The 21,754-nt window shown below is 39.0% G+C and overlaps 1 protein-coding gene across 2 annotated transcripts in view; it reads left to right on the top strand.

Annotated features, from left to right (window-relative positions):
- Positions 1-21,754, top strand: part of LOC117880279 (gamma-aminobutyric acid receptor subunit pi-like) — a 77,273-nt gene that overhangs the window by 43,749 nt on the left and 11,770 nt on the right. For both annotated transcript variants that reach the window (XM_034776297.1, XM_034776296.1), the window contains exons 4-7: positions 7,319-7,386; positions 8,910-9,127; positions 11,151-11,233; positions 15,450-15,587. In XM_034776297.1, coding sequence (XP_034632188.1) covers positions 7,319-7,386; positions 8,910-9,127; positions 11,151-11,233; positions 15,450-15,587 — 507 coding nt within the window. The remainder of the gene's footprint in view (positions 1-7,318; positions 7,387-8,909; positions 9,128-11,150; positions 11,234-15,449; positions 15,588-21,754) is intronic.

The following is a 21,754-nucleotide window of genomic DNA, read 5'->3' as shown; positions in this document are numbered from 1 at the left end:
TGCTTAACAATTTTACACTAAATTCACACTCTTACATCCCTCTTCTCCTCCAGTCACCAGTATTCCAGACAGACAGCCCAAAACCCCATGCCCACTCTCCAATTCAACTTGATACAGACCTGTGTGTCCCCCAAGCCCTCAAATTTGGGTTAAAAGTTGGGACTCCCAAATCTCTGTGTTGAAGTTAGCCACAGTCTAAACTAGAGTGAGTATTTTATCCCCTCTTCCTACAAAGAAGTGTGCTTAAAAATATTTTTAGGCAGGGATAGTCTCACTCTCAAAGTTTTTCATAAATCTGTCCTAAGTGAGGGGAGTCTCAAAACTTTCTCTTTAGTTCATCATCATCTGATTTCTTCTTTCCACTTCCTCTTGTCTGTCTTCTTTCCAAAGAAAAGCCAAATATGCAACTTATTTACATTATTATAAAGTAGATATAAAAAACTTAAGACATCCGCACCCTCAGAATTGTTTCTCTCTCTTCATTTGTCACCACAATCCAATTGGCCTTCTTGGGCTAGAGAGCAACACTATCTACATGTAGATGTCAATAACATGTAATGTTCCTCAGTTAGACACACTTTAGAGAGAATTCTATTGTGCATTTATATATTCTAATTTCTCTAATATACACAATCTTGAAGCTTTCAAAGTGCTTATTCACTCTGCCTTTGGCTAGTAAAAGTTTTATACATGAGAAATAACTATTGTTTCCTTGTGGACAGTTATTTTTATTGCATAAGTCCATCCCCTGTTCAAAGTAAGAATGGCTAATCACAGTAATAATTAGTTTACATTTATATTTCTGGATCTTGCATTTTATGCAAAAATGTAGCAAAACTAATGATTGTTAATGACAAATCTGACTTTATTAGTGTAGCGTGGCTGGGGTTGGACAGGAGAGAGAAAGCATGGAGTGCTAAGAGCCAAAAAGACATTCCTTGAGCCATCCTGCTTGCACAGTGCAACAATATACTCTGCAGTGCTCCTTGCTGCTCCACAAGGATCAGTGTGCATTTCCTCATAATGCGGTGACAATAGCAGGAAGAGGATGGGGGGCCCAGAGGCCTGCTCCTTTATGTCCATGGAACATTGACTGCACCATTAGCCAAGAACACCCCCCCACACTCCTAGCTTTCAAGAGAGCACGAGGTTCATATTCTGTGCTGGTTATGTACATGTGCCTTAGAAGCAGGGGGAGTAGGGGGAAGCACCAAGTGCCCTCATCTTTCCCCCCAAACGAACCAACCTATGGAAATCAGGGCAGAATTTTGCCCTAAAAATTAGATGAGGTTAAAATGTATCTCCTGTCGGCAAATATAGAATTACGTCAGGCTAAATGCAATCCCACTAAACAAGATGCCTGTATTGCTGAAGCGTGGTGTGTGCACTATATCATCATAACATCATGGCTGGATGTATCAGCTGAAACACTGACCATAATTAGAGCTTTTACAAAACTGTCCTGAGGGATAAATTTTTAACACAGTTATTGAAAGTTAGATGCAAAAATAACAATGCATGTTAACTAGATTTGTGCACACATCACCACAGTTAGGACACTCACTCTCTTTGGCTTTTTTTTGCTATATTTACCACATTTTATCCAGGGGCTATGAATAGATTCCCAGCAATAGCTATTGCAGTAATAAAGAACAGAATATGTGACTTTACGAATGTAAATTATTTTGAGCTGGGGTTGTACACATACAGTAACTCCTCAGTTAAAGTCGTCAGCTTAGCGTTGTTTCATTGTTACGTTGCTGATCAATTAGGGAACATACTCATTTAAAGTTGTGCAATGCTCCACTCTTACGTTGTTTGGCTGCCTGCTTTCTCCACAGCCCCCTCCACCCCCCCAGCGCCTCCCACCCTCCGGCAGACCCCACGGATCAGCGCCTTCCCCCTTCTCCCCCCACCTCCTGCTCGCGGCAATCAGCTGGCTTGCGGCATTTAGGAGGCAGGAGGGAACAGGGAGGAGCCTGGAGTCAGCGCGCAGGCTCCCTCTCCCTCTCCTGCTTCCCGAATGCCGCAAGCCAGCTGATTGCCCCAGGTAGGAAGCAGGGGTGGCGGGAGGGGGAGCCTGTGCCAAGTCATCACTCCTCCCCACTCCCTCCTGCCTCCTAAATGCCGCAAGCCAGCTGATTGCCCCGGGCAGGAGGGAGGAGCGAGGACTCGGCGCGCCTTCCCCCCCTCCCCACCTCCCGAATGCAGCAATCAGCTGGCTTGAGGCGTTTAGAAGGGAGGGAAGGAATGGGGGAGGAGCCAGGATGCAGCGTGCAAAGTAAAGGGGGAGGAGATGGGGGGGTCAAAGGTGGGGGCTTGGGGGAAGAGGTGGAGTGGGCGGGCTGAGGGTTGAGCCCCCCGTCCCTGGTGCTTGCAGAGTAGGGGAAGTTGCCCTGGAATCTAACCCACCCCCCTTTTACATTAATTCTTATGGGGAAATTGGATTCACTTAACATTGTTTCGCTTAAAGTCACATTTTTCAGGAACATAACTACAACATTAAGTGAGGAGTTACTGTATTTGCTAATGTTGCTTGCAAAGCACATAAGAACATAGGAATCTGCCATATCAGATCAGTCCAGCATTCCAATTAATCCAGTGTCCTGTCTCAGATAGTGCTAGTAAAAGATGCTTCAGAAGAAAGTTAGAGGAACTCTTTAGTGGATATTTATGGAATAACTTTCTTGTAGAAATTTTGTCCTAACCTCTGTCCGTTATTTTCTAAGGACTGTTGATTTATAGCTTCCTCCTCAAACACACAACATTCTATATGTAACTGTGAATATTCTCATCAATATAAATATCCATTCCTTTTTTTAATCCTACAAAGCTCTTAATCTCAATGATACCTTGGGGCAATGAGTCCCATACATAAATTATATTTTCTATAAAAATATCTACATATATCAGTTGGAAATTTGCTGTCAATATAATTGAATCATTCCTATGTATTCTTTCTCATAATGTGAAAACAAGGAATGCATAATTTATCCTCTTTATACCATTCATTATTTTGTATAATTCTAACATGTCCCCTCTTATTCATCCTGTTTCTAAATGAAACAATATTATTCTTTTCAATGTTTCTTTATAAGGAAATATTTCCATGCCTCTATTCATTTTCACTCTTCCTGCTCTGAACCCCCACTATTTCTGCTCTACCTTTCTTGAGAAAGACAGACCAGAATTTAACATTCCAGTTGAAGTGGTAGGATTGATTTATATAATAACATTATATTATATCCAGTATTATCATCTATCCCATTCCTTATTCCTCATAGCAATGTGGTTGCTGTTGTTGGGTTAGTATACCACTACACATTGAACAGGAATTCCTTTGGGCATCACTTGTGTTTGTCAGCACTGATTTAATCTGTCATCATTCTGCCCATTCACTCATTTTTGTTAAATCTCTTGAAAGGTCTGATTTTTTGAGTCTTGACTAATCTGAATAATTGTGTGTCATCTGCAAATTTACTATGCCACTGTTTAACCCTTTCCCAAATCATTACTAAATATAATAAACACTGGTCGTAATGGAACCTTGACACATGCCACAGTTAACCTTTTGCTGTGCTGAAAATGGACAACTTATTTGACAATTTATTAATCTTTTTGAAAATCCAAATTATGTCAACACATTCATCTTAGTCCACTCTTTTGTTGACATTATCAGAGAACTTTAATCATTTAGAGAGTCACAGTTCTCTTTTACAGAAGCTGTGCTGGTTTGTCCCAATCATGTTATTCACCTAGCTGTTTTATAATTCTATTTTTAATTTGTTCAGCCAATTCACCTGGTACTAGAATAAATCTTACTGGTCTGTAATTTCCTGGATCATCCTAGCACCTTTTAAAAATAGGTTTAACATTTTCTGCAATCTTGGACAATAGCCAATTTTAACTAGAAATGGCATATTTTTACAGGAGGCTCAGCCCTTTCATTCTTAAGTTCCTTCACAAATCTTGGATGTGTGCCACCCTATCATAGTAACTTGGGTTGTTTTAATTTATCAGTTTGTTCCATTACTTTTTTTTTTATGTCTCAGAGTCTGTTAGTACCTCATCTTTATTACCAGAAAACAGTAGGTCCACGGTAAGTATCCTACTAATATCCTCTATGGTATACATTGAGGCAAGCAAATCAATTAGCTTTTTCTGCAATATCCATATCCGCCTTAATGGCTTCCTTTACATCCTGGTAGCCAACAGACCTACAGAGTCTCCTGCAGGTTTCCCACTTCTGATATATTTTAAAAAGTACTTGTTTATTTTATATCTTAGGGCTATTACTCTTCAAAATTCCTCTTCATGCACCTAATTTTCATTTTATATTTTACCCGCATAGTTTATATTCTTTCAGTTGGCATCATTAGTCTTCACTTGCCATGATGATGTCATGCAAACACAGACAGTGCAAGATAGCTTATCCTAGTCTGGATGTGTTAGTATACATTTGTCCAGAGGGTACCAAAGGGATTACATTTGAACTGTTTCAGCTAACTCTATGATCATTAACAAATTTATGTTCTTTCACAATATGGTACAAGATTGAAACTAGGGATGGGAAAACTTAATTATGTCATTAAATACGAATAAATTATATTTTTAAAAAATATCCTTCATGATTGTGTTACATATAAAAATAATTAATTATTAAAACTAAACATTACTTTGGAGGATTGGAGGTTTTTAAGAACTGGTTAGATAAACATCTGCCAGGGATGGTCTCAATATACTTACTCCTGCCACAGCAAGGGGGATGGAATAAATTAACTCTTGAGGCCCCAGGGCCGGCTCAGCATGGCAGGGGAGGGCGCCGAGCCCAGCCATGGGCCCACAATCCCCGACCAGCCGGAGCGCCGGGAGGAGGGCGGAAAGCCCCCGGCGGCCAGAGCGCCGGGGGGAGGGCGGCGAGCCCGGCCGGGGCCGCTCTCCCCGACGGGCCGGAGCGCCGGGGGGAGGGCGGCGAGCCCGGCCGGGGCCGCTCTCCCCGACCGGCCGGAGCGCCGGGGGGAGGGCGGCGAGCCCGGCCGGGGCCGCTCTCCCCGACCGGCCGGAGCGCCGGGGGGAGGGCGGCGAGCCCGGCCGGGGCCCCGCCGCGCCGCCCCCCTCCAGGCGCTGCCCCAAGCACATGCTTGGTGGGCTGATGCCTGGAGCTGGCCCTGCAACTTGAGGCCCCTTCCAACCATACATTTCTATGATATTAAAAGCCTTTCAGAATATAAGCGGTTGATGTACAAAACAGCTGTTAATAGACAAGTCTTTATTTCCTGTCCTTTTCACCATTGAAGAGGAAGTGGTCTGTACTGTAGATTACAAAGTTATGGTTTCAGACCCAGCTATTAACCCATGTAGGGATGGATTCTGGAGTAATTCCAGATTGCAAATCATAGCATTTATGATTTAATCTTTTTTTATTTTTAAATTCATGATTTGCAAAGTCTGATTCATGATTTTTGAACTTTTGAGGTTGACAGTACTGTAACTGCCATATTGCTCTGTCACATGAATGGTCAGTGTCGGCTAATTTCTGTAGGCACTGTTGCATCCTGGATGGAAAGGGATTGAATTTCATGAAAGTCCAGGTTTTGAAGAAGCAGCAAAGACAACTCAGTTCCCGAATCCCATAACTAGACTTTGCAGATTCTGGTTTGTATAAATTACTATGCAGGGTTTGTTCAATATTAATAATGAAATCCATTTTCATGACAATTTATAGGAGAAAACAATGGGAAATGGTATAAACATGAACAATTCTTGTGGCAAATTTTACATAGTAAAAACTTACCCTCTTCCTGGCTTGTCATGAGCTGAAGATGATGAAAGTTAATATAGAAACCTGGAAGATAAGACATCAGTGATGTATCTGAGAACTCTTCAATCAAGTAATTTAGTTCCATACTTTGCTTTGATCCTCAAAAGTTTAGTCCGAGTAATGGAACAATTCCTCCATCCCTAAATATAGTGTACAATGTACAGGGAAAATAGACCAGTGTGCTACTTTAAACTGGAGCATTGTATTAAAAAATTTGACAGAATCCCAAGCTAACCACCGCTGGAGTTTCTTCCAAGAGCACCAAACTTGGCCATGATCATACCCTATTCAACAGAGCCATGTCACCTCTCACCTGTTCAGCAGAGTTCCAGCTCTTAAAAGTACAGGATGCTGGAAAATAGAACCCTGCCATTCCATCCAGATCTAACTCCAGGAAAACATTGTACTAACATATATATTGTAACTTTAAGTGCTACGCAAAATATTCGATAGTGGGACTGCTCCGGACCCTATATGTCACTCTGGTAGCATATATGAGATATTAATGCACTGCAAAGAGCTGAAGGAGCATCATAGGGCCACTGTAAACTAGATACATTTTATCTAAACCTTCCCTTATTGCTAGGTGAAATATGCTCAACTTCTCATAATTACTTTAAAAAAGCTGTGCATATATTCAATGTTGGTTTCCTAGTAGATGCTCTCTTTTTTTAATCATTATGCACACATTCAGCCAGGACAATTGTGTACTATGCTCTCATGGGAGCCCTTCACAATTCTGAACATTTCAGTTCACAAGTGGTCACCCTCTGTCCACACTATGTAAATCTCGACTCCTTTGGGGCATCAGAAGCCTAGCCCTACAAACATCACTATGAAACAATGACAATACTGTATCTCCATCTGTCTAACTAATATCTTTCTAAGGTGCTTAATCACATTGTTGTATAAGGGTTTTTCACTAAAGCTATAGTATTTTTAGGGGAATGACCAACTCGCTTTCTACCATAATTATACATAACTACACAAATGATTCATTGCTAGTGATCAAAAAGCAATTAGTGATGTCAAGATACAGTGACACATTACAGACAGTAATCTCTTAAATAGACACTATATAAGGTAGCTCAGATAGCTCATCTGCAGATTAATCATGTGACAGACCCAGAAGCAACTCCATAGCTGACTAACATCTGAGGAACCAGCTGCTGTAACTGGAAGAATTCTTTACATGGCTGTACATCTGAAAGCAAAAGGGTGTGATGTGCAGTGGGAATAGTACCCTCAGCACCTTATTGCAACATGTGTTCCCCACAGCTTTCATTGAAATTAAAAAAGCATAACATTTTATAAAGCCTTGGAAATAAAGATCTAAAGAACAAAAGTTGTGATCTAAATATATTAAATCATTGTATCATTAAATAATTAAAATATAGATCTAAGTTACTGTAATTTTGTAGTCTGTTGTAAATGATGAAAACTGAATATTTAAATACAATTACTTTAAACAATGTTCTGATTTTCAATTTTTTTCAGACGGTCCTGTCTCAATAGGAATGAGTATGGATATAGCAAGCATTGATACAATATCAGAAATAAACATGGTATAGTAGCTTTGTAATATTTTTTATCTTATCTAAGTTAATGCCTGTTATTTTACAGACCCCAGTAGTGTAGTTTTGAGATGGCTTTCCTTCTTGTTCAACCAACACCATGACTTGGATATTAGGAAATGGAGCCTTATATTTAAAGATCACGAAGTAGTTATGTTATGATAAGATTGTGTAAGTTTCTGTAAGTACAAGTGCAAATCATGTCCCCCAAAAATTAACAGCAATTAGATGTGTACTTTACACAATATTCTGCCATTCCAATGAATGACATACATAACAGCAGTTATCTCCTGAATGAGACATTTCTGTCCCTGTGCATTTGAGAAAACTAGCCAATATGACCATTAGAAACCAATCTCCTTCTATTTAACCATAGCAGAAATCATACTATTATTCTTACCATGTGTCTCAAACAACCATTCATTCTAGCTGTATTTCATTATAAAAAACCCACAAACATTGAAAAAAATAAGGAGACAAGTAGAGTATACCTTTTTACTTTATATATTAAAGGTCTAATCCTGCTCCCATTGGAGTAAATGGCAAAACTCTAATTTCAAAAGGAGTTAGTCTGGGTCCAAAGTTAGGATCTTACTAATGTTTACAATATCAGAATTAAAATTAAATATACCTTTTTAACTAACTTTTTATTGCTGTGTATTATCACTTAACCATTAAAGATTTGAATCTGTCTACAGAAAATAAATATCAATATCCTTTTTGTATTACTACATACTTCCTTACATGTATCAGTATTTCAAAAGAGTTAGAAACAATGCAAAGATAATGTAATATAATGGCAAAAGCATTCACTTTGTTAAAATCAAGCATTGATTTTAAAAGTGGCTAATGAATGGCATAACTGATATACAAAGTAAAATGTCATATCTGAATCAGGGCTAAAGGTGAGCTGAGCCTTTGATGAAATGCAAAGCCTTGATGTCTTTGGCATTATTAAGTTACCCTTCTCATTCTGAAGGTGTAAGTTGTGCTATTGATTGGTTGAGTTCCCTTGATTTCCAATTACACTTTCTTCCTTGACCCTTATACATTTGAATGTGCACAACTATATTAAAATGAAAGTGTTTAGTAGTTTACATGAGCAAACAGATGTTTGTAGTATTTATATAAATTACCCTGAAGGCCATAGATTTACGAAGCCAGTTATGACAGCGGAGAGTTTGGCCGACAATGTTTGCTATTAGAGTCTGTTCAGTCATAAGGGACTAAATCCATTAGAGACAACACTTATTCATTATGTCAGCCACACACCAAATGACAAGAATTCTCAAATGCTGGAAAATTTAACAGCAAGCAAGCTAGTAAAACTGCTTACTTTAATGCCAATAATTAAGAATTAGAATTGCAGAGTCACAGACTGTTTTGACTGACCCATAACTCTATTTTCATCCATTGAAGAGAGGAGAAAAAGGACAAAATTTCTCTCAAATTACTTATGAAAAACAGAAGAATAATGGTTTGATCATTGTGACATTTTCTGTATCTCCTTTCAGGATTACACAGCTACCATATTTCTTAGACAACGATGGACTGATGAACGACTTTGTTTTCAGGGTAATAAGAGTTTAAGCTTAGATGGTCGTCTTGTAGAAATGCTTTGGGTACCAGACACCTTCATAGTAGACTCAAAGAAATCTTTTCTTCATGATATCACTGTTGAAAATCGTCTAATAAGAATATATCCCAATGGAACAGTCCTTTATGCCATACGGTATGTATACTTCATAAGCCATATTTACACATAACTTCTATTTACATTTTAAATTATTCAGATTAGCATGATTTGCTCTTAATCTGGTCCCAGTTTAGAAATTTTTCTGCTTGTATACATCTACTATACATATATTTTTGCAGTTCTATATAAATGCAGGTATTGTCTGGCTATACCGAAAGAAGGACAGGAGACATTTGACATGAGTTTAATCAGGCTGCAACTTTATTATTAGATGTCTGGGACTACCTGGCAGATAAAAGTGTACAGTGCAGGTAACATGTTTATTCTATGTAATTACCCAGGGGGCTTTTACTAGCTCCCTCTCTTTTTCCATCCAGGTCAATAGTCATTAGGGGTCACCAAATGAAATTAATAGGCAGCAGGTTTAAAACAAACAAAAGGAAGTATTTTTTCCACAAAATGCACAGTTAACCTGTGGAACTCCTTGCCAGAGGATGTTGTGAAGGCCAAGACTATAACTGGGTTCAAAAAAGAAATAGATGGAGGATAGGTCCATCAATGGCTATTAGCCAGGATGGGCAGGGATGGTGTCCCTAGCCTCCGTTTGCCAGAAGCTGGGAATAGGCGACAGGGGATGGATCACTTGATGATTACCTGTTCTGTTCATTTCCTCCGGCGAATTGGCCACTATTGGAAGACAGGATATTGAGCTAGATGAACCTTTGGTCTAACCCAGTATGGCTGTTCTTATGTCCCTTCAGCAAATCCATTGCTGGGACATGACCATACCCAGGGGGGCTTCCACCAGCTCCCCCTCTTTTTCCATCCAGGTCCCTCCAGCAAATCCAATGCCCGGGACCTTACCATCTACCCCCCTCATAGGAGGGTTAAGGTAGGCTATTAGAATGGAGAATTGGCTCCCTGCCTTACCAAGCATAGGAGTCCCCAACGATCCCCCATTCATTCCTTTAATGAATACCTTTTTTATGTCCTTTTCCAAGCCATTTATCCAGTTACTGTCAGGGACGGCTCTATGTTTTTTGCCGCCACAAGCATGGCAGTCAGGCGGCCTTCGGTGGCACACCTGCGGGCGATCCGCTGGTCACGCAGATTCGGTGGCGTTTCTGCGGGTGATCTGCCGGTCCCACGCCTTCGTCCTACCCGCCGCCGAATTGCCGCCGAAGCCACGGGACCGACGAACCTCCTGCAGGCATGCCACTGAAGACTGCCTATCTGCTGTCCTCACAGCAACCGGCAGGCTGCCCCCTGCGGCTTGCCGCCCCAGGCACGCACTTGCTGGGGCGGCAAGGTAGGACGAAGGCACCTGACTGCCATGCAAGTCAGCCAAATATTTCTCCCTCCCTCCCACCCCTCAGTGTAAAGGGGCAGGGCGGTCATTGGCACCAGCTGTATGTAGATATTAATATCAATATTAAATCTTTGACATTGCAGGGACCTTGAGCTTTGGTGCACCTTGGTCCCTCCTGTTCTCTGCCAGTGGTTCACAGTAGCTTAGTCTCCTGTGGATTATAGTATTTTGGTCTAATTTCAGTTGATGAAGTTAGTGCAGGGATGGCTCGGTGGTGTTCGTGACCTGTGTTATACAGGAGATCAGCCTATATTATCCGATGGTCACTTATGGCCTCTAACTCTGATTCTATGAAAATAAAAGCCAAAGCAATTAACATATTAACGAATTGATTTCTAAGTAGATCAGCTTGCTTAGATGTAGAGACTAAATTCAGCAATTAGACCTTGGGCAACTCCAATCATTGCACATTACAAATTATTACAGGATATGGCCCATTACTTTTAGTTGTTGTTATTTTCCTATAGATACTTAGAAAGCAGAGATTTACATAACAAGTGTGAGATATTTTATTTATAGTTTGAACCTATCCTCAATTGTTCCTTGTTTACTTAAAGCATCAGTTACCTTCTCTTAGGCATATGTATTTGCCCACAAATATTAGTTGAAGAAAGTAGGACAACCCATTTCTTATTATAGAACATACAATATTATGTATAGTTAATAACCATCTGCTTTCGGTTTTTAAAGGATAACTGCAACTGTTGCATGTAGTATGGATTTGACCAAATACCCTATGGACAAGCAGACATGTACCTTGCAACTGGAAAGCTGTAAGAGACTTTATTACTGCTACTTTTATATAGTTAGGACAATAGTTGTGATCTATTTTAAGGGCTGCTAGATAATGTATAACATTATCAAAGAGGACCAGGATTTACAAAGAAGACTAGTGAGAATTGGGTGACCAACTGCTACTGAATTTCAATGGGATTTGGGTGCCTCAATATTTTAGGATAATTTGCAAATCCAGCCCCAGAACACTGAAACACTAAGGGCTTGTCTTCACTATGGGCTAAATCAGAGCTGCTGTGATCAATGCAGTGGCGTAGATTTAGCAGGTCTGGTGAAGACGTGATAAGTCAATGGGAGAGTGTCTCTTCTTGATAAAGCCTGGTGTGGACACCGCTGTAAATCGAGCTAAGCTACGTCAACTTAAGTTACATAATTTATGTAACCTTACTATCATAATTTAGATTGAATTACCTTCTCAGTGTAGACAAGGTCTAAGAATAAAGAGAAACATAAAAGACTAGGAACCTGATCCTCCATTCCACCACATGCAGAACTCCATAGACTTAGTTCTACAAGCAGATGATCTTTTCAGTAGAGCTGAGCAAAGGATCTGCAGTCACTATTTCATCAGTTTAGTTGCTTCTTTTTTTCTTTGCTACAGCCATCCTACAGTTCCCACAGTGAATTGATCATGAGTAGTTTGTTGCGACTATTCAAGAATTGGTATTCCAAACTCAATCTATTTTGATTAGCTAGGATTGGTCACTTATGTAACATGCTATTATTTCTGTTCCCTGATCAGACGAGTGTAACTCTTGTAATCAGAAAGATGATTTGAAACCTTTGGGGGTCTTGAATTTCTAAGGGAGAAGTAGCAGATAATCAGTCAGGGAATTTTAAATATTTAGGCACACAAGACATCCCTGAAGCATCATTCATAGAAAAAAAATAGGTTAGTATTAAGCTTATTGGCTGGGACAGAGGTCAAATTTAATTTTCTCTTTCACATTAAAGCAAAGTAATTGCATCTATAGTTCTATCGGTAAAGGCTGTGGACAGATCCTTGTATGACTTCTTTAATGGTCTCCATGCCAGAACCGTGGGGATGGAAAGAGAGTCATCACTGGAAAGACTAAGATCTAAATGTTCAGTGCTTTGTATGAAGCAGTGTCCTATTCTATATTAAAATATACCACTTTACATGTGAGTACTTGCACAAGTGTAATATGTAATATCCATGAGTACTTGACTATGTAAGAATAAAACTAGTTTTCTACCACTATTCATGCAAGTAAAACTCAGTTGAACAATTGTTCATTGAAAGTGAACACAAAAAGGGGCAAGAGCACAATCAAAGACTTCCAAATTTGAGGAAATACTTGTGGAATTTTTGTGCAGTATTTTCCCATTTTTACCACTTCTTTTCTGCAAAAGAACAGCACATTCCATATTCATTTTGTAAATTATTCTATGGGTAACTTCCATCAAGAAGATGCTGTGAAATTTAATATTATGTTGCCATTTAAGGGTTTTATCCTGCAAGGCTTACTCACACAAGAGTAAGATTCCCACTAAAGTCAGTGGAAGTATTATGGAGGACACAATCAGAATGACTAGTTAGCAGTGATATTTTTTCTTAAAAAAAAAAAAGGGACAGAGAGAACATATTGTTAAGTCAAAAACAGAATGATGTACTTACATCAATGACATTGCCTAATGAGTCGTTCAGCAGTTTCTGTAGTTCCCTCAGGAACTTAAAATGTATTTGACAAGGGGAAAAATAGAGGAATTCCCTGTCTAATTGAAAACTCAGATTTTTAGAATGATTCCATCTGTTATTTTAGACAACCCACAAGTATCTCCTGACTAAAGGGAAAACACAGTAATATAATCTAAACTGCTCCCATGGCATTCTTCTTTAGTTTCTGGAAAAATAGCCAAGAACACAGAGTGCGAATGAAAAAGATTATTATAAGCCTTTAGCAGTGGTAGTCACTTTTTTTAAAAAGCACTTTAACAATTATGTTTTGGGGGTTACAGATCAATAGTGTTAGTTTTCCTATTGGATAAGCAACATTGACTTGCAGAAGAAGAATATTTTACTTCTCTAGATACTGTTCACTTGTAAATATGGTTGCTGGGTATTATACACATATATAACATTTATAGTATAAAGCAAATATTTGAACTAAAATAAAATGTTAGGAATTTTGGTTAAACTGTTATAAACATAAATACTTGAATTGCACTACAAGATAATTATTATATGAGGACATTGCTATAGTGGCTTATATAATGAAACACCTTACCTGCATTTGTAATGTTGCTATTTAATTATAAGAGCTGATTGAAAAATGGTAACAAAAATATCAACAAGAACTTTTTTTTTGGTAGAAATCATAAATACTTCCAACCAGTTTTAATAATTCCACAATGAGAAATTTCTCAGTCACTTATCTCCCAGAAAATCAAGTTTCAATTGACTATGAAAGTATTAATTATTATTAATATTACTGCAGCATCTAGAAGCCTCAACCCCAATTGAGGTCTTGTTGTGTTACACACTGTACAGGCACATAGTAAGAGATAGACCTTGCCCCAAAGAGTTTACCATTTCAATCCTTATCGACACTGCAAGTATCCAATCACATTACTATGTTTCCACACAGGCCTCTATCTCACTTGCAAATAGTTATTAATCTTTTAGACCTACCTTTGAACAGATATTTCCTTTTTGAATTTGCTCTTCAACTTCTGTTCAGTGAAGGTCCTGCATTTATTCTTGAGAATCAGGGAAAAAACATAGACTCTGAGGAGAAAAGAAATCTACCTATGAGATTCTGAAAACCTTTAGGCCTGGAAAAGTTCCTGCAAAGACCTACTCATGTGATTAACTTTATGCATTGTGAGTATCCTATTAACTTTTTTAGGACTACTTACAGCGCATAAAGAACATGAGAAGTCTGCAGGATTGAGGCATTAGTATGGATGTAAAAGTTAGCTCCTCCCACTCAATGTCATTTAAAGAGACAAGAGAATACCAATTAAAAAACCACTCAGTGGTTTTGTTCCTATCAGTTTCAAAGCTTTTGTCAATACAAACTTCCTCTAACATGCTGTCATATACAAAACTCATGCCCCACCCTAAGAATAACATTAGCGTGGGGAAACAATGTAATATTTCTATGCAAAATGTAATTTGCCTGATAGTCATGAAGGACCCCCTCCCTTCCAAAGTTCTTCATAAATGGTAATGGATACGATTAATATTTTGAATATATTTTGATACTAAAATATGCTTTAAATCTGTGAATTGCTCAGATAGAACTATTTACCTTTCCAAAAAAATGGGGACTATTAAAGAAAATAAAAGCCTTCTTTCTGTAGTGAGCTTGCTCACAACTTTCTCAGGCTTCAAGAATTGTTTTTATCCACTGCCAGTTCATAAAGTTAGATGAAACCTAGAATTATGAACATCTTCATTTCTGAAGTGACTCAAAGCTATTTTGGACATCAGTGTGAATGTCACTTTGCAGTGAATTGGAATTGAGTTATTCCACAGGGCAGCAGAATGAGCAACAATGAGACAGTGTCTGTCAAATGCAAAAATGATCGATCTATGTAAACAAAAATAGATATTCAAATGCTTGCTCTTAATACCTAGGTGTACATCAATATACTCTCAACTGGACCGTATATATGAATGTATAAACTGGCCACCCTCTAATTTAATGTAAAATACTCTTCAAAGGTGTTTTATCGATGTATAAGCCATGTACTGATTAATGTATACACAGCACAATTGCTGCTTGTTATATGATACTTCTCCCACCTTGGGTGCCAATCATCTATGCCAGTTAAGAGAAGCCTTCCCTAAAGCATGCACAACCAGTAGGCCTGTAAAGAAGTCTCCATGTTATAGCATATGTAGTTTATAAACTCTGCATTTCCAAGCTCCAGCAATTTTCCCTCTTCCTGTCGGACTTGATGGGCTTTGCCTTTAAATGTCCTGTACAACACATCCTTTTATTTGTCAGTTTATACCAGCTTTTATTTTTCTCCACCACCTATAGTATTTCTTTTGAGACCAGGCACTCCGATTACATTTTCAAATTTTGTCATAAAATTGCATTATTTATAATCCAATTTTACTTTTTTTACAAATGGCAAAGGATCATAGACAATCATGTTCTACACAAACTATTTATTATATTTAACAAAAACGTTCACTTGTTGGTTTGTCTATAATTACAGGGGGCTATAATATCAATGATGTCCAGTTTTACTGGACCAGAGGAAATGATTCAGTTCGAGGCTTGGAGACACTCCGGTTGGCACAATATACAGTAGAAGATCATTTTACTTCAGTATCTGAAGCACTCTATGAAACAGGTAGGAACTCCCTTTGAAAACTTTCCTCTTGAAGTTCAGAATATGGGGATGAAAATAGAACGGCGTGAAGGACCTAAACAATTTGCCTTTCTTTTAGTATTTGCAAAAATGAAAAATCTCATCCAATTTCATTCATGTAAGCTATATGGCTTGTATGATATTCTTTAGGGAATTTGTAGCCTCTTAGAAAATGCACTCAACTGTTCAAATGTTTACAGTTATTGGACTTCTGTGGTAACATCTCAGAAAGTCGCATACAATTTGAAGAAGCTAATTCCAGGCAAAGTTCTGCTCATTCAGCTCTTAGCTGAAGCTTATGTTGTATGCTATACAGAATACATGGGGAAGAGAGAGAAGGAGGAAAAGTGTTTAATGTAACAATGAGGTTGTAAAGTGAAACATTCACATGACGGAATTCTAAAAGATATGCATCTAAATTTTCAAAAGCAACTAGTGATTTTGAGTGCTCAACTTAAGACACCTTAAATAATTTGGCCTCTGAAAATCAGATATCTTTCGGGTTTCTTTAATTGGGCAAGCGAAAAATCACTAGTCACTTCTGAAAACATAAACCAATATTTATCCCACAGTGTTAAAGTCTTGTACAACTTACAAGAAATGCAGACTTTGCCACTAGGTCTTGTAAGTTAAACCACAGCTATTTGGTTTTGGCAGTTTCAGTCAAACCTTGATAAGCAGATCCCTGAATAAGCAAAACTGGGAGTTACCCTACCTAAGATATCTAGGGTACTATAATTATCATATAAGAAGTTCCATAGGACTTCTGCAACTCTGATTCATCATAGAACAAAACTGTGGAAAATATTTCTTTAGCTGTGAGATTTGACGTTTTGACTGTTATGGTGGCTGTTCTGGAGATGCCAAAGGATCTTTCAAAGGGAAGAAGAGCTATCAAACATGCTTTATCCTCCTTGAGTTATTCGATGACTCTTCTTTGCTCCTATTTTATGATACATATTAAATACTATTTGTCTTATGCACAACCTACCATGCCAACCATAAGGATTTTCTTTATGTAAGGCCTCCTAATGCACTCATTTACATTGTAATTCAGGACTCTGGTGTATGCTTTCCTGACCCTCAGTTGCACACAAATTGCAACTTCTTTCCTCTACTGCATTGTTGGGATTTTATTCTTGAATAACACAGCACAGAAGGAAACACTATGATCTAACCTGAAATATTAACTCAGGTTAAAGCATCAAAGTCCTCTAAATGGATATAAAAGTACAGATGAAACACAGAATAGCAGGCTTCATGATCACAAAGAGTCTTGCTACTTATATAACTGGCATCCGTTTCTCTTCCTCCCTTCCACAGCCCTTAGCTAAACCACATCAGGCTCAGTCAAAGGAGAATAATCTTTTAGTGCTGTTCTGCCCAGAAGTGAAGCAGGACCTGCTCACCACTCAAAAAAAAAAAAAAAAATCTGTTTAATACTTACCACCTTCCCCTATCGCATGTAGGGAGGATCCAAACTGTATCAGAAGAGCAAAATGGATTCTATTGTTTTTCCTCAAATGGAATAGGGGCAGTTTCCCACTTAAGTGAAATGCAGCTAGAGGCACAGTCACATCTCTTGTGGACCCTCTCCCCCTGGTTTCAGGGCTAGCTGTAGAACATTAAACACATTTGCAAAGTCAAAGTCTATTTTACTTAACTTTAACAAATACAGCTTAAATTTATTAGAATTTCCCATACCTAATTGTACTTGGGATTCTTCTGTTTAAGAACACAGTATTGTTCTGCTGTGCAGTACATTTCTAACAGCAAAGCTGATGAAATAATACCATAACCCTCTTAATTCTCTTTTAAGCCTTTATGAATATGGTGTTATATATAGAGGCTGGCTGTTCAGTTTTCCTACAATGTTTCATGAAAGCACTGCAATGTATTCTCTATCCTCTATGCAAAAAATTAGACGCAAAAAGAATTATTGTAGATGCATATATACAGTATTAATAAAAATAGCACACAGAAACCAAAGTTAATAATTATTTAGCTTTTTACAAACATATATTTGAAAGTATCTTATAAATATTATTTTTGCCTTAAAAGCTTCTGTGAGACTAGGCAAAAAACAGTGTATAATTCTTCTTACAAATGATAAACTGAGACAGTCATTGGCAAAGCTGAGATTAGAATCTTGCAGTTAAGGAGGAGATAAATCTATAAGCCTGTCACACAAAAAGCTTTCCCCAAGAGAAGGAAAAAGGTGGCAAAATATGAAGTGTCAGAAAACAATTTGTACATCAAGCAACAAAAGCAAATTACATAAACCAGTCTAAGAGCACGTTAATAGCATTGCCGCTTCTTTTCATTTTTGTCTGAGTAGAGTGTAGCTTAATTTTGGAAATAGGAAAATTCTGAGCTACAGTCACTTACTAGATTTTTGGTCAATACTTAGCTTAACTAAAGTCCCCAATCTGCAAACATGCACATACTTACCTTTAAGGATGTGAATAGGCTCACTGAGTTCTGTGAGCATCCTCATGTGAGTAAAGTTAAGCATGTGTGGAAATGTTTGCCAGATCAGACCTGAAGGGTGGATTTATATTTCTAGCCTTTTTAACATAATCTTGTTTTATTATTCTAATTTAGATAGTATATTCTTTTAATTGACTAGAGACATTTCTTACATTCATAGAATAACAAACAAGGGCATAGAAGAGAATGCTAGTTTGATACCTTCTGTACCCATATACCAGCTGTCCTTCCTCATCTAGAAAACACAAGGAATGAAATTGTAAAATGTAAAATTGTTTAAAACTATAGTAGAGATAGTTGAAGCTGGTGAAGAAATCCAATTCTGCTTTAAAATGTTAAGATAGGTACATCTGAAATTTCACATAAGTGCCATGTTCAGCTATCATTAGCTGGTTTGGGTGAGGAGATGGGATGTTGAGGGTTAGGATGCACAAGCACGTGTTTAATAAAATATTCACACAAATCTACATCAGTTACGGACTACAGCCGGTTGCACCTACAGAATCAGCCCAGGAGTCTGTACCTGGTCCTGCAATCCTAACATCCAATGCCCCACATATGAACAGGGCAGAAGGCAAAGCTGAGGCATTGGTGGCCACAGGGGAAGCAACAGTTATTAGGTCTCTCCACTGAGTGAGCTAGATGTGTGCTCTCTCCCATTGCTGTTGCTGTTCTCACTTTGACTAACCACTGAAAGAGTGAATGCTCTTGTTGCTCCATTGGAGATACAGGCCTATGCCACTGCTGTGAAGAGGATGATGTCTTTCAGATGGCAGTATAGGTGTCTGGGGTTGCCCAGGAGGAGGAAGTCAACATGGGGAAAGCGCCAGGCTCTTTTTAACCTGGACCTTCGTATTTCCACACCATACTGCTTCTTATGATCCCAGTAGACTGCCTACTAAAGAAAGAACTTTGTAAAAGATCCATGCAGATCTCAACAACAGCACAGTTAAACTAAATGTGAAAGCATCTTGCAACCATACCTCAGCATAGCCAAACTACATATGTAATGATGTGGGGGAGGGGGGGGAGTCAAAGGCCTCCACTTTCCATTGTCCATTAACTTAGGGTGGCTTCAACATTGAGTGCTCGTCCTGAGACACATAGGGCCTAACTTTACAGATGGGCTGACCACCTACAATTCCAATGGGCTTCAATAGGAAATATAGATGCTGAGCACCTCTGAAAAGCAGGCCCTGCGTGTCTCAGGCTGGGCAGACATCCAAAGTGAGTGGACATGTTTGAAAATGTAGACCACAGTGTATTCAGTATTCCTCTCAAAACGGAACTCCAAAGTAACAATGTCTAGATAAACAGAAGCTGTATTTCTCTACAATTATGTTCTTTGGTTTGGAATGAAAATCATCATTGAGTCTACTTGGTGCAGAGAGGCGGTGCAAAACTTTTGGTAGGTACTATTTAAGGCCAGAGAGGGTCTCTGGGGAACTATGGATAGAGTGGCAGTGGATGGCATAGGCGGAGGGAAGTCTCTGGACTTATTACATGCCTTGCAGGGGGAAAGTACAACAAACACACACTCACTGTTAAATGAGAGGCTTGAGAGCAGATCCATGTATTATGCACATCAAAAGGACCAAAAACTCTGCATAGGAGATACAGAGCAGTAGTGATTGCTATTCTGGACAATAGCTGGAACAAAAGCCATAGAGGAGCTGCACTGCAGTCCCACAACCCAGTAGCCAGGAAGAGGAATGGAGAAACTACTCCTTCTCCAATTTCATTTATTCAAGAAGGGTGATCTTCATTCTAAACAGTAATAGCACATTTTGGTCATATACTACAAGGTACAATTTTCTGTAGTCAGCTATGTTTGAGGCACCCTTTCAAATGTTATTTAACTCTTCTCCTTGTGCCCTCATTTAAGCAAAAAGCAACACCTTATAAGGCACAAGAGGAGAAACAAGGGATGCATGGCTAAAGCCATATTAATGCCTTTGTGCAGGATGTACACCATACATCTTAACTGACACCCAAGGGGTTAGTATACATATTTCATGGGGGAGAGCAGATTGTGCTCTTTGTGCCTGAATGCACACTTCTTTGTGGAATTTCATGGGATAACAAAAGTGCATCTTACATAAAGAGCTCTGTGTAGTACTTTATCTAGAGTAAATTTCACCAGAAAGAATACAGGAAATAGCCATGGGCCAAATGCTCCCCTCCACTTACACTGGGCAGACATGAGAAAGGGAATGCAGAAAGCTAAAAGCAGCATACCTGCAGTATGGTTCCCTCTACAAGCTCCTCCCACTGCCACTGATTGTTGGGGGCAGAGATGTAGGAGAAGTTGTTCTATGTGGCAGGTCCTCATCAGCCAGAAGTACGTACAGTAATGATTTCAGTTATAGACCAGAACGTTATTATACAATTGGATATACGGGATGATGATCAACTGCCAAAGATAAATGTTTTAGCTTGAGAAGGAAACCTGTTTATTTAATCTTAGGTATATTTCTCATGTGGTGCAGTGACATTCCATATTGATAAAACCATGGTTATGATAGTGATGTCTGTTTGAAGAATCAGAATCACTGTTGGAGACTAGTGTATGGCTTTGGACTCCAAAAGCCAAATTCAGAGACAAATTATAAAATGGGGTAAGCCAGATCTCCTTACACTCAGACTTCCTTAGACTTTACACCTGCTTTACCATTGCCTAGGGGAATCTATATTGATATATGCCACTGAGCCAGAAAAGGCATATGCTATGTTGAGTGAGAACTATTTTTACCTACACCTTCTGGTCCTCACTGTGTATGTTACACCCGTTTATTTTCATGTAACAGTATTATGCATGTAAGTATATGCAAGGTATCTAAATAAGTATGGGGAATTCAAATAATGTACATACTTGAATTACTCCTCTCGAGTTAGCCTGGCTTGAGGGAGAGCCTCTACAAAATAACACTTGATTTGCACAGAGTGATTGCTATCAGCTGACAAATTGTGCTACCTTAAGCTTTACCTTCTGCCCCCTCTCAGGCCAGATAATTCAAGTTAAAAGTACCCACAACTCTTGAGTTATGGGTTTGTGGGTATGGACAGAACTCAAGTTAGGGATAACACTCAAATAGCTCTAGTTAACTCTGCTGTGAAGACAACACCACTACTATATCTCATATCTCCTCCTTTCAGTTACACAGGAGAGCAGTTTTATTAGATTGCCTAATACTATAATTTCCATTATAGAAGATTCTTCTGACCCTTTTTGTAAAGCTGTGTCACCTCCATTGTTTCCTTGTATGCAGCAGGTCTTTGAAATTTGGCAGGGAGAAAGCCCTCAGACTAGAGGAGTGCCTTTTCTCGGTGCCATGAAATGCCATGCAGGTTAACTGAGGGTACGTCTACACTATGAGTGGCAGTGAGTTTCAGAGCCCAGGATGACAGACCCAGGCTTGTTCTGCAGCACTAAAAATAGCTGTGTCAACATGCAGCTCAGGCTAGAGCTTGGGTTCTGAAGCCCAGGGATGGGGTGGGTCTTCAGAGCCTGAGCTCCAGCCTGAGCCACGATTGTCTACCCAGCTATTTTTAGTGCCGCAGCAGAAGCCCAAGTCTGTTGACCTGGGTACTGAGGCTTGCTGTGTAGACTATTCTGAGTTATAAACTGTTAAAAAACTCTCCACTTCCCCCTTTTTTTT

The sequence above is a fragment of the Trachemys scripta genome, chromosome 7 (genome assembly GCF_013100865.1).
Source record: "Trachemys scripta elegans isolate TJP31775 chromosome 7, CAS_Tse_1.0, whole genome shotgun sequence".
In the NCBI taxonomy this organism is placed as follows: domain Eukaryota; kingdom Metazoa; phylum Chordata; order Testudines; family Emydidae; genus Trachemys; species Trachemys scripta.
The sequence above is the reverse complement of the archived record's forward strand: the minus strand, read 5'-3'. Positions and strand labels throughout refer to the sequence as shown.